Raw genomic sequence first — 14843 nt, forward strand, 5'->3', positions numbered from 1 at the left:
GCAGACAGAACAAGTGTACTGACATTCAATAGAGTGACCCTCACCTGTACTGTGGAAGACAGTACAGCTTCATGGAACATCTACTGGTACAGAGACGCCAAACCAGTGAAGGTGACATATGAGTCAACCAACACATTCAGTCCCTCCAGTGTTTTAGAGACTGGAAGCTACTGGTGTCGCGGAGGGAGAGGAGACCCACCATACTACACATATTACAGCAACTTAGTTTCTATCTCTGTCTCTGGTAAGTTATATACAAACTGTATACTAAACAACTAAAAACTAAATGATTCAACCACAGGCACCCTAGCGTACCCTAGTTGTGACACATTGCAAGCTTGTATACAGTATCTGCTATTTTTGGCTAAGAGATTTGGTCTGAGAGAGCAAAGGAGCAGACCTAATATACCGCTGGGGGACTCTGAACAACAGTATAGGGTTTACATAGTTAAGGGCTTACTACATTCACACCTGTAATTTGTTCTGAGACAATATCAACTATTTTACCTATTGTACTGCTTTTAGTCGTGTAATTCAAATGTGCATTTAGTTTTAACTTTGATATTTTATCACCAATTGTTGTCATTAACTAAATGTAACCATTGTTATTCTGTGCATGGCACAGTGGATAAGTGTTAGCACTGCTGCCTCAAGAGTGTGGATTTTTTTGTGTGAAGTTTACATGTACTCCTCATATAGTTTTACTCTTACAAACAAAGATCAACATGTAAGTGACATACTAATACCAGTGCTCTTGACCTAAACTCGCATCACCAGGCTTTCCACTTGGCTGAAAGCCTGGTTTTCTTTCCGAACTGACTAGCGTGCTCCAGTCTAGGCCATTCCCCAATTAATATATGCATTCAGTTGGGCACCACAATGTTATTGTTCACTCACATGAATGGCGAATTGCGTTGCCTAGTCCCACCAGAGTGAGAATAAAACATGGACACCAAACAGTATTCCAAAAAACACTTGAAGAAACTTGCTGGATTCCTAAGATTTTCAAGGTTTATGGGTAGGATATACCACTATCAACTCACATTTAAAATGTGCTATACAGACCAAAAGAACAGCAGTTAACAGAGCAAAATATACAACAATTGAATACAACAAATTAAAAAACACACAGCAGAAAACAGTGAGGTATAGGGTATATGGTCCTGGGGTGCCTGTTTCAGTTGTGCTCAAAGGCCAGAGAAATATGTCTTCAGTAGTGATTTAAAAGTGTCTATGGACTGGGAAGCTCTATGACACACCTCGTTTCAAATCAAATTATTTTTGGGAGCACAGGCTATATCCGTATCCACCGTTTCACTCTAGACTGGATCAGAAAACCAGAAAACTGCTTAACTTGTTGATCCCAGTCTACTCAAATGGTTGCCTTTTGGATATGGTGCCCAGGTGCATCTCAGTGGCTGCTATTAACTATCCTAATATAACAGCGGTTTCTGACAGCCAGCAAGTGAGCAAACTGGTGACGGAATTGTGCGTAAAACTCCAGATATGTAGTGCCACCTGTCATAACGAGATCAAATTAACTAGGGGCGTAAACAACTAATGATTCTGACTATAACTAACTAATGGATATTCTGAGAGGAGAGGAATGAAGGGTTTGATTACAGTTTGTGTCAGGTGCAAAGTGAGCTAGAGTAAGGAAGATGAATTTACCCATAAGGATCAATAAAGTATAACTCAATTTTAATGTGTGTTACTTCCACAGAGCAACCGGTGCCTGTCCTCAGCAGACACCCTGACTGGCCTGAGAATTTCATTGGAGAGACTCTTATTCTGAAGTGTACGATACATGAAGGAAGTGCCTCTGACTGGAAGTACACATGGTGGAAGTATGACCATGTCAAGAATAACAGAGAAGAGTATGAATATATGATAAGTCCTTCTGAGATCTATCCCAGTGGTGAATACAAGTGTAGAGGTCAACGCAAGCATGACCAGCAATTGTCCAAAGTCAGCAATAGCATCACTTTGTCTTTTAAAGGTATGGACTACTCTAGCTTTAATGCTCTGCAAATTCTACTCTGTTCTTTCTTCACTCAACTGTTTTCATTCGTACCTTGTTGACTGCTCAGTTACTCACATCTTCAAGTGTGTGCCTTGCCTAGTGGCTGCAGAGGCTCAGGAGGTAGAGAGGCAGCATGGGAATTGTAAAGCGCTTTTGATAACAGCGCTATACGTAAATACCCAATTTTCCATTTGCCCTTGAGTAGGGGGGGGGCTCTGGCTTGAGCACCTGCCCTTTTGCCCCATTTTTGTTAGTTCACTGTAATTGTTCATTGACGTTTTCTATGATTACTTAGGTACAGGTTGGATTTGTCGCACGCACGCACGCACACACACGCACATACGCACACACATACACACACACACAAATTCAACAGGTTATGATGTATGGTGTTTTAAATTATTGTTTAATGTGCCCTTATGATGAACTTGAGCACCTGCTCTTCCAGTTTTTCTACTTTCTACTCTATGCTTATTTATATGCTTTTAAATGTACATTCTTGTCAAATGGTATTACTGAATGTTTGTGGTTTTAAAGTTAGGCTACACTCCACTAAAATACTAGCTTTCAGCTAGCCCATGATTTCTCCAAAAAGAACCTGATGTAGTTTAAGTGTTTCTTCCTACTATGAACAGATCAACCAAAAGCCAGACTGAAAGCTGACCAAACAGATATACCTGTAGGGGACAGTGTTACACTAACCTGCTCTGTGGAGGAGTCATCTGGATGGAAATACTACTGGTACCAACATAACACACACTCACTGATCAGACAAGATGCTGTTCAATACTCTGTGTCAGAGGGAGGAGTCTACTGGTGCAGAGCAGGGAGAGGACAACCAGTTTACTACACTGAATACAGTGATGCAGTCACCATAGACACAATTGGTGAGTAATTTAGTTTGCTTTGTAATAGAAAAGAAAATACATTGGGCTGAAATATTCATTATACATTTTTACGGCATATCTGAAGACCACGTCATCTAGAACAGTGTTTGTCTGTACTGTAAGTACTATATTGTATATGTCAGCACGTCCCCACAAAAGTAGATGACACCCCCATAGTAAGTACCATAGATAATAGGCAACTACCATAGTAAGTACCATAGACAATAGTTAAGTACCACAGTAAGTAAGACTATAAATTTCACTGAAGGAATATTGAAGGAATATCCTCTTAGTTACATGCAGCCCAATGCCGTTATAAATGAAAATGAAGGCACAAAATACAAATGAACGGCATATGAATTAGCCTACTTAACACACACCGAACTGCAATTTGTGCAGTTTTGAAAAACCCTGTGTAACTAGCAATCGCGATAGCGAAAGACTGGACAGAGGCCAGGTTGTATTTAGACTATTGTCTTAATTTGTTCTGTTTAGAATCAAATTTCTAGACATACAGATCTGCAGTATAATCAATCATGTTGCATGCTAATATGGATTTCTTAATGTAAACAGTGGGCAGGTCTGTTGTGATCCTGCAGCCCAGTTGGTCTCACATATTTCGGGGAGAGACCATTACTCTCAAGTGTGAGATACAGGAGAAAGGTGACACAGACTGGAATTATGAATGGAGCACAACCAGTTCATCTTCATACAAACCAGTAAACCAAGCTGAATTCAAGATCAGCACTGCCTTTGAGTTTCACAGTGGAGACTACAAGTGTAAAGGCCGTCCCAAAGATGACCTGCTGTCTTCAACAGCGTGGAGTGATGTTGTTAAATTGACTGTGTCAGGTAAGTCAGAATATATTGCATTTAATATAGAGTTTTAAAGCGAACATTTAAAGCGAATTGGAGAGCTAACTTCCCTAACTATCTTGTGCAGCTTCCAGGCATTGCATGAAACATATCAATATCTTCAACAGACATATGTCATGTCAAATTTAAACAAGAGAAATGTGCTTTCCAACAGACAAACCCCAGCCTGTTCCGAGTTTGTCTCCTCAATGGTTGAGTCCTGGAGCCTCAGTGACTCTGAGCTGTGATGTTAAAGAATCACCTGCAGGCTGGATGTTCTACTGGTACAGAGCTGTTCCTAAACCATCATACAACTCCTACACTTATGAGCTCTTATCTGGTAGCCACAATGGGACTGTAGAGGGATCCTACGTCATTCATGGTCCTACAGGCACAGGAGGATATGTGTGTAAAGCTGGGAGAGGAGACCCAGTTTATTACACTGAGGACAGTGAACCTCAGTTTGTGTGGTCTGGTGGTGAGTGTGACTCATAATATATACAGTAATTCTTAATTATTCTAGATTGTTTTCTTGACATTCTACAGGACAGACCCAGTGACTGAATGAATGACTGGATCCACTCTTCCCAAATGTTCAATTCCATTGAGTTTAGTTCACAATGTTGTAACACTGCAGTTTGTTTTAATCTCTGATCCCATGTTGTGTTTTAGATCTTCATTCTTCAGCTTCTCTCACAGTGAGTTCTAACAGAACTCAGCACTTCAACTATGAGTCTGTCTCACTGAGCTGTGAGGGAAACGCTACTGAATGGAAAGTGAAGAGTTACACTGATCGATTGATAGAGTTTTCATCTGGGTTTTCAATGACTGGATCAACATGGACCAGATATTTACATACAAGTGACAGTGGCGTGTACTGGTGTGAGTCTGGATTGGGAGAGTCCAGCAATGCTGTCAACATCACAGTACATGGTGAGTCTAGTTACTTCATTCACAACCTAAAAATACTGCAGCAATCCATCAATTCATTATTAGCGTGTTTTTGTATTTGCTCAGTGTGAATCCTAGCATGCGGACTGTTTTACAGATGGTTCTGTCATCCTGGTGAGCCCTGTCCACCCTGTGACTGAGGGATATCCTGTGACTCTTCAATGCAAACACAAAACAGACTCACCACTCTCCAACATGGACTTCTATAGAAATGATGAACTGGTCCAAAATAAAACCAGTGGAGAGATGATCATACCTGCTGTATCTGAGTCTGATGAAGGATTCTACAAGTGTAAATATTCTGGAGGAGAATCACCGCAGAGCTGGATGACAGTGAGATGTGAGTATACTGACATCAATTTCCCATTTTGTTTTTCATGTATATGGAGATGAAAGTACAGGCATTCATGTGTTACTTACGCTTAAAGGGATATTTCACTTTCAAACATGTTTGGGACATTTTTAACGTCTACTCTGGCTTTTGTGAACACCCCAGACAGTTGATATCAGGATGGAATATGAAAAATCCTAGACTCCCTAGATATTTTTATCAGACACGCCCCCTTCCTATACAAACCCATTGTAACTTCAAACTCCATTTTAACCATGTTAGATTCATTAAAAACACCCGTCCTTGGTTCTGGTGACTGCTATTGTCCTTCTAATGCGTGAGGAGACCATGTTTTTTCAATAACTTTTTTCATTTATTGTCTCCGCCAGGCCGATAGGCTGGCGAGAGTATGTTTTGCACCCTGTCCGTGTGTGTGTGTGTGTGTGTGTGTGTGTGTGTGTGTGTGTGTGTGTGTGTGTGTGTGTGTGTGTGTGTGTGTGTGTGTGTGTGTGTGTGTCCGTCTGTGAACAGCTAATCTCCCGCACCGTTTTCACATGGGCCTGTTATAGCGGCCACTTTTTGCAAAACATTTTTTTTGGCAGTACTCCTACAGATTTTGTCCAAACATCACACAAATCGGTATACAGTATCTCTATAGTCATTAAACGAAACGGGTGTTTCAGATTTTTCATATTCCATCCTGATTGGCTAAAAATGGCTTCCAAAGTTTAAAGGAGTGCTCCGTTTTGAACAAAATGCCTCAAATCATGAACACAGCATGCAATTTCCGTGAAATTTTGCACGCACATTCCCACTACGCAGAGGAAAATCAGCCTCATGGTGGCACTATAACAGGCCGATTTGTGTTTTTACCTACAGTATAACTGCACCGATCTGTGTTAAACTCTGTATGCGCACTCCCTAGAGGCCAAGGAAAAACCTTTGCCGTGCATTTTTCACGTCGGCCTTTTATAGCGCCACCAGGAGGCCGACTTATGTAAAACTTTTGCAACTTTTATATTACTCCTTCCGATTTCATCCAAAATTCACGCAAATTGGTACACATGATCTCTATAGTCATGTGATCAAGGCGGATCTGTTTAATTTTTCATATTTCATCCTGATTGGCTACGATTCACATCTAAAGTATGCAGTTGTGGCTCGTTTTGAACAAAATGCCGCAAATCATGAACACAGCGTCCGATTGCGGTCAAACTTTGCACGCATATTCACACTATGTTCTGGAACAAATGCCACCCTTTTAAGATTGGCTCGCCACCAGCAGGTCTAATTTAGCAAAACATTTTTTTTTAACAAAATGCCTCACATCATGAATGCAGTGTCCAATTGCCGTGCAAGCCTAAGAAGAAATGGCACCCGTTTCACATTGGCCTATTATAGTGCCACCAGGAGGCCACAATAACCTACCTGACCTGGCGGAGGCCTGTGCTCCGAGGAACAATTTTTCTAGTTTTATTTTGTTTTTTCATTATTTATATTTTTTTCATTTTCCCAAAATCTTTACAAAAATGTATGAAAAAAGTAAAAAACACGGTCTTCTCACGCATTAAGGTCCTTACACACCGGGGCGATTTTTTTCATGCGAATACTACGTTTTTTAAAAAAACCTTATAAAGTCAATGCAAGCTTCCACACCAGTTTCGCGGAGCGAAAAAAGCGTCTTTTAATTATTCGGAACGAGTCAGAATTTTGCGTATATTCGCATATTCGCCGGTGTGTAACCGCCTTTAGAAGGACAATATCAGTCACCAGAATCAAGGATGGGTGTTTTCAATGAGTCAATCATGGTTAAAATTGAGTTTGAAGTTACAATGGGTTTGTATGGGAAGGGGACGTGTCTATTAAAATGAATATCAAATATCTAAATACTGTATCAAGCAACTTAAAAGAGGAAAAAAAACACTCAAGGTTTTCTAAATGAATTCAAAGAAAGAAAATCCGGCTTTGTTTGTAGACTTACTGTAGACAATAATAAACATGACAATCCCAATTTTAAATAACAGCAGTTGAATCACAATTGTATGCATACACTATACCCTAAATGTTAAATTAATTGTACTAATACTAATCTATTTATTTCAAATGTTATCTTTTATTGCTGTCTCAAGCTTCAGTGACACACCTGTGGACTACACCAGGTACAAATGACTTTTTGTTGCACTCCCTCATGGAGCTACTTGCGGATTATACTAGGGTCAGTCCACCCTAGGTGGACACGCACTGACCTTTTGCACCTTAATCCCATGTATAACGCACTGACTTTTTTTTTCTTTTTTTTATTGTGCTCTTTTCCTCTAAACACCTTAACGTCCATATGTATATCATGCACAGTATAAGTATAACATGCACAGTATACATACATTGCTGCTATGCTCAGGCACCTTAGTTTTTTATTATCTCAGGTACTTTGTACATATGTAGATAACTTGTCTGGCCTTCTGTTGCTCTCTTGTTTTGATCTCCTTCCCACTTGCCCCCCACCCCCTCTTCTTCTCCCCCCCCCCTCTTCTTTCTATGGAAACTAACGTTGCGATGGGAACGATGTACAAAAACGAATTTCACCCACTTTTTTACCTTGTAAACCTGTGATGTGACAACAAAACTGATTCTGATTCTGGGCCCACAGAACAGATTTCTCCATATGTAGTGGGACTGATTGTGGGACTTCTTGTTGTGATTGTACTAATTGTCCTTCTGCTCCTGCTGTATCGCTACAGAACAGCTAAAGGTGAGAACCAGTAAAATAGGGCTTGTATCTTTAAAAAACATATTATGTGAAATTGTCCTCCAACAATATGTTGTGACACTGAACAGCAGAGCTAGGACTGGCTTGTAGTGTAAAACACTATTTAACATAGTTTGCTGATTTTTTGTTTTGTTTTGTTTTTACAGAACCATGTTGTGTCAGGTACAGTAGTATAACTCTTTGTCTCATCTTAAAACATGGTCACAGTAGATGTTGTGTCTTGTTTACTACTTTATGCTGCTAAATATGTACCTTGAACTAGATCTGTCAAGTCCCAAGGAACCAATCAGGACTCAGACCAGACAACCAACCAGAGAGGAAGTCCAGGCACTGTAAACTCCTCACTTCAGCAAGGTCAGCCATCAATCAATCACGATCAATCAACCACATGCCAGCTGATCACTCTCTACATGTACCTACCAGTCAGTCAGTCAGTCAGTCAGTCAGTCACTCACTCACTCACTCAGTCAGTCAATTAGCAGTTATACAATACCCAGGTATCTTTGCTTATTTAAATTTGTATTGTTATTTTCAAAGAGGGGGCTGTTAGATTTGACAGAATTATAGAGGAACTGGTGATAAAATGTTTTGATGACTATGTTTCTTTCTTTCAGGTGAGCCTTCAGCGGAGTCCAGTGATGTGACATATTCACAGATCGAACTAAAACATATGGGCAAGAAAAAGAAGGGTGAGCAAACAAAAAATATGGAGGTTATGGTCTGTGTAGTAGTGGTTAATTTTTAACATAGCCCACATTGGGTGTGCATGGGTGGGTTCATGTGTGTGCTAAGTATGTTGTGACTCATGCACAGGGGTGCAATGCTCATGGGACGGCCTTGCACGGCGTGCAAGAACCTATTTGAACAGGAGCACGCACAGGCACATGCATAGATTTAAAACTACTTTAAATTCACACCTCAACAAAGTTTACAAAGGCTGCCGACCCCCGGTTGTCACACCGGCATCAATTAACATAGGATTGCATATCAATTGTCCATTGTGTGACTTGTAATGTAGGTGTTAAGCGACGTGCGTGTCACGGCATTGAAATAGAGTGCAAGCACATCCCAAATGAGCATTGCAACACTGCTCATGCACATGAGGAAATAGCAATACAATGTGTCTGAGAGCCTGCAGAGTGTCTGTCCATGAACTTCACAAAGTGGGTCAACTACCACACACTGTCCATCACATAAACCATGTTCTGACAGGCTGTGTCTTCTTAACACTGTATAATCACTTGTATAGGTAGCTACAGCATAGTGCAGCTAAACATAAATGCAAGTCTTCTTAACAGTGTACAATAATTTGTGTTGGTAACTAACATGAATAGAAGTGTTCCTAACAGAGAATTTCCTCCACAGAGAGGCCTGCTGATCCACTTGAGAGCTCTTTGTATGCTGAAGTTAAGACTGGATCAGCCACGGGTACATTGTGTTATTAATAACATTCATAAATCTTCAACCACAAGGTGTTTTGCATGAACCTTTCACCAGCCAAAGTTGTTTTGATTTTTAACTGTGGCTGGTGAAGTTCCTCAATTTCTTTTTCACTTCAATAGAAAACCAGCCATTGGACAGAGGTTGAACTCCATACTAGAAATATGTTCGTCCTTGAAATGGTTTTTCTTATGACTTGAGAACAGCTCTCAGGCAGTGTGTGTAAGAAGAAAGTTGAGCAACCTTTGACACATGTTGATGTGTCCCTTTTAAGTCTAATCCTGCATAAAGAATACTATGCTCTGACTTGTGTGATGTGTTGTAGAAGGAACAGGAGAACCAGATGTGACTTACGCCCAGGTTAACCATCAAAACAAACACAAAGCCAAGAATAAGAAAGGCAAGTTAAAAATGCATATTCCCCTCAGCAATGTACAGTGTCAATTCACAATTAGCTAGAATTGTTTTCTCCCCAATAATGCATCAGTTCCATTGAAACATAATGAGAAAGTACTGCTAGTCCTGAAAGGACAGGTAGGCACTAGACTTGCAAGTCAGTCGCTAAATGTTTTTCTCAAAAGAAACTGAGGACAATCTTACAGCTTTCGTTGCTGAGAAGACACACACACACACACACACACACACACACACACAGGTGGAGATTTTGATAATTTGTCAACGCGAAACTAGGTAGACACAGCCTCATATGGTAAAAGACGAAGATGAATATGAGTAATCAGACTGAGAATCAACATAGGCCTATACTGCGGATTCACATACAATAATAACTTCTGTGTATAATTTTCCATTCACTGAATCACCAGATCCAGAAAAACCTGAAGATACAGTTTATTCCCAGGTCAAACCAGAAACAGCCCGTGGTAAGATTTATTTTCTTTTACAGCACCTATATGTGGTGAAATAGAAATAGCCAGTCTGCTATGCAATGACAGTCAGTATATAGGGTTTGTAAAGTTGTCTGCTGTTGTTTTGTTACAGGATGGTAAATGAAGGAGTCAGGAAAACATGGAACATGGAAGACAACGTGGAAGAAGCAGAGTTGTACACACTGATACGAGACATATATACTGTACTCACAAATTGAATCCCATTATAACACATTTAACAGTCTTAAAACTGCATTGTGTGCTATGCAGAACCCATAGATAAACAAGGGCAGCCAGAGCCAGATATTATTATTACTATGGCCATTGTTTGTTTATCCTGCATTACAGAATAACAATAACTCACTGTACTCACGACAGAAATCTGGGGTGGGGCAGGGTAGGCTGTAGACTGCCCTAACCAATCACAACATAGAACCAGTTTATATTTTTGTGCAATTTTCCCATTGGCTAACCACAACAAGTTCTACACACTCTCTCTACCAGAAGAAACTGGTCATACGTACCTCTCACAAATTTCTGTAATTTAGGCTCTGCTATTCTTGTCAGTGCAATGCAATGTCTAGATTATTGGTACCTTTGAAAGGCCCACGAGAAGTTTAAAAATATAAAAACAATACAAAAATATACAGTATATTAATTGTATGAAGAAATGCGCATAACATGTGTAAGGACATTGATTCTGTAGAATTACCTTTGTGTAGATATATACAGTACATGACTAAATGCATTCTAGGATTCCATTCCATGAACATGTTTTACCTGCATTACTTCTTTGTATATAATTGTAGATAAAGGGTTAGAATAATCTACTTTTGATAAGCCATACTAATAAATATACATAGTTAAATAAAATTTCTGCTGTATAGGCTTGATTTAGCTGCTTTCTTTGTGACCTTTTCAGCTATAATTTGAATAAGATTGCCTAATAGCATTGCAAGTTATTTAGACATTGAATGACCGGACACAGCATTGTATCTTTTGTATTCTGTATGTTAATTAAAAATAAAAAAGGCTGACTCCAAAATTGCATTCTACAGTATAACTTTTTCTATAACTTTGTTATTCAGGCCTACTGTAGGTGTTTTCTTCAGATCCAGTTGTTTTTTGTTTGTTTACGTTACCTTTCATTGCTGATCTATTTTTAATATTTTAATCTTAATGCTTGGTCAGTGTTTAATTTTGGTTTTATAATATAAAATGTACACACCATTTCCTCTTTACAACTATTTTTTAATATGTATTGTGATGTATTTAATGAAGTGGGGTCAGCTGACTGAGATTCACTAGAGGTTTTGACACTTCCATTACCAAACATTACATGAGCAATTTCCGAACGCACCCATTGTGTGTCAATAAATTAATCATCATGCCCTGAGGGAGACCTCCAGGTCAAAACACCAGGACTGAGTATGTAGCTCATTCCATTCTTATAGTTACATGTTATACTTTTGCTGTGGCCAGCACCTCACCAATATAGGCAATAAGCTAAGATTCCTACTTTTAATAAAATGCTCTCAAACTTGAATGTAATTTATTTATGTTGGGCGTTCTAAAAATAAACCAGGGCAGGAAGAGTATGTGCAAGTTGTGCAACTAATCCAATCCAACTTTATATATAGAGCACATTTAAAAACCAAAGTGCTTTACAGAAAATGTCAAAGAGACACAAATAAGAGTACAAGAAACAATACACCGCATAGAGAATCATAAGTAAATAGTAAATAAAAACACAAGTAAGCATAAAAAAGCAACTCATGCAACACAAATAAAAACTAGTCATCTCAAGCTTCTCTCTGGGTTATTGCTGCAATATCCTTTCACTGTAATCACATTCCTGAAGCACTTCTCTAAACTCTAGTTGCCACTGGTGGTGTGGACTGCCATTCCCAGCAAATATGAAAATATTGTTCTTACTAATACTCAGGAAATAATGCAATGTGAAGTAGGGCATTAACGAATAGTGATTTATGGTATTCGAATTATTCGACCCAAAAGTATTCGAATATTCGATTATTCGATTTGATTATAAAAAATTAAAAAAAAAAAAAAAAAAAAGTTTTTTTTTTTTTCTTTTTTTTTTTTCAATTGCATTGATGACTCGACTCAAGGAATGCGAGTTGACGTCACACCAGAGCTCACAGCTGCATGTCTGAATCTAGTGGTAGCATGTTTTTAGAAAAAAAAAGACAAGCTACAGGCTTGTTGGCCGGTGGCTAACTGTAATGGAATTTTTAATTCTTAAAGGCACTTGATGTGACCTCCAGTGACCACATGGTGTCGCCAAACTAACAAATCGAAGAGAGTGCTGTCCTGACTTTGGTTATTGTGCATTTTGTATAGCAGGGGTCTTCAAAAAATGTCAGGTCAAGGACCCCTTAGCTGAGAGAGAGATGAAGCAGGGACCCCCACTACATGTTGAATAACATTGTGCTGTAGATTAAAAATGTTCATAGAGTTCAGTTAACCTTTAAACTCTCAATATTTAGTCAACCTGACCGTTGGCTTTTTCTTTTTCCCTCTACACCAACTCTCTGAAAATAGCCAATCTACAAGCTCACAAAAAAAAACTTTCTTCATTGTTAGTATGTTTGTTAGTCCTCCCTCCCGTCTCTGTTGAAGCTGCTCTGTCTGACTCATTGACCACAAACATGTAGGCTAGGTCCCACTCCCAGTATCACTTCTTTTTTTCCTAATAATAAAGAGTCAGAAATCACTGTGCATGGCCAGCCTAACTGATTCCAAGATAGTGAACCGCACGTTTGACAGGGTAGTACAGTGGTTTGCTTAACCACTTAGCCTGATACACTGTGTGTTGCAGCGGTGTTAAACAGCTAAAATAGCCGGTCTACAATGCAAAGCGATGTGTTGCAAGCTTGTAGATCTGTAATATGTCATTGATGACGTTTTTGAAATTCTGATTTCTTGTAAAACAACATGCGAAATGCATAAGAACCACAAATTAAAGACATTCACCAGCTCAGACATGCATTATTAATGGTAGGAGACAAAACGCAAGGAATATTCTGACTAGATTAAAACAAAACAAAAGCAGCACCCTGGTGGCTCAACCAGTTAATGCTTTCACTTCCCTGTAGCTTTTCATTGTCATGTCCACACTTCTCGTTTCTACAACGTTCGCTTTGCTTAGCAGGGAAATAGTCTGCTTTCCCTGGGTATTTAAGGTCATAGTGACCAACATTTGGTACGTGACAACCCACTTTCCCTGGATGTAACCGTACATTTTGTCATCCCAGGACTTATGGTATACAGGAGATATGCAAACATATAGTCGCCCCCAGAGCTCTGTAAGGGGACTAATACAAGGAAGAAAGAAAAAAGAAAATGTTAGTTTAGATTGCACAATCTTCCAGAATGTGAATGTGTTTCATGATGTCTCTTCAGGCCAGGAAAGCCTTGTCTCTCTCCACCTCCCGTTTTCATTAAGATTAATGGAGATATGTCCACATACTGTACAGTACAAAATTACAATCAAATTATTAATGAGGGATGCAAAAAGGGAATAATATAATAATAATAATAATATACTATTTTGGGCACATTTTCAACAAAACATTTTTATTTAACTAATTATTTAGGGTTAAGTGATAAAATGAAATGGTGATGTACTGGGTTGAGTGGAGAGCGACTGGAGTAGACTGTGGTTGGCGCTGTTACCACACAGGTCATGGGTTCAAACCTCATTTTCGTGTTATTGTGGTGGAATAGTAGCATTCATGTTTTCTTTGTATCTGCTTTGGAACAATCACAAATGTAGACTTGTTATTTTCCTTGTCTCATTATTTGCCTCATTATTTGCCAAAATAAATGACTTAGTAGTGCCAAAACACATTTTAACAACAAAATCATTCAGTACAGTTTATTATACTTATACTTATACTGTAGATCTGTCATTATAACCATAACCACATTAACCCATACCCATGTTGGGCATGTCATTGTAGTCATTGTGTATATATATATATCACATTTTTTCAAACAATTTCAAAATCTATATTTTTTAATTCAAAATGTTAAACGAAAGCAAAAATGATAGATCTATACAGTATAATCTCCTGTACTATCTGTTTGTATGTCTTACATCATTTTGAAATTCAAAAATAAAGAGTAAAAAAAAATAATAGTAGACCAAGGAGGTCAGAGACATGGGACGCACCCATAGACTGGACGGGCAGGGAGACAACCGGCAAATCTCTTATGCTTTAATGATATCAACAACACACACACACACACACACACACACACACACACACACACACACACACACACACACACACACACACACACACACACACACACACACACACACACACACACACACACACACACACACACACACACACACACACACACACACACACGATTGTGATCTACCACGCAGCAGAAGCAAAAACAAGTTTTCCTTCTGCAGCCTCAATCATCATGCAATCAACTTCCTGCTTTAGTCATATGCACGTTCAAATTCAATTCAGCACTTGTTTACTGTGTAAGATCTATTTTAGTCTATTCTGTGCTTCAAAATAAATACTATATATACAATAATAATAATAATACAATACTACTGTACATTATGTTGTGTGCCCAGTGCCAATATGCCTGTGGATGTTTTCAAAACATGAAGGCCTAAATTATGTTTATGTTTATTTTATTTGACATGCACATC

General features: G+C 38.9%; 1 protein-coding gene and 1 long non-coding RNA gene across 2 annotated transcripts; both read left to right on the plus strand.

Moving 5' to 3' along the window:
- Window positions 1–90: 90 nt before the first annotated feature.
- On the plus strand, window positions 91–7794 carry LOC308102127 (Fc receptor-like protein 5; the record flags this gene model as incomplete). Its single annotated transcript, XM_080451731.1, has 8 exons — window positions 91–244; window positions 1724–1999; window positions 2659–2910; window positions 3484–3762; window positions 3941–4243; window positions 4438–4698; window positions 4814–4977; window positions 7786–7794. Exons 2-8 carry the CDS (start codon window positions 1888–1890, stop codon window positions 7792–7794), a joined length of 1380 nt encoding a protein of 459 aa, XP_080307857.1. The 5' UTR covers window positions 91–244; window positions 1724–1887.
- A 259-nt stretch (window positions 7795–8053) lies between these two features.
- On the plus strand, window positions 8054–9654 carry LOC308101953. The gene is made up of 4 exons (XR_013934588.1): window positions 8054–8168; window positions 8429–8503; window positions 9180–9242; window positions 9580–9654. It is a non-coding gene; the product is annotated as an uncharacterized lncRNA (long non-coding RNA).
- Window positions 9655–14843: the final 5189 nt, after the last annotated feature.

This window comes from Gymnoscopelus braueri (genome assembly GCF_963280865.1).
Source record: "Gymnoscopelus braueri genome assembly, chromosome: 15".
In the NCBI taxonomy this organism is placed as follows: domain Eukaryota; kingdom Metazoa; phylum Chordata; class Actinopteri; order Myctophiformes; family Myctophidae; genus Gymnoscopelus; species Gymnoscopelus braueri.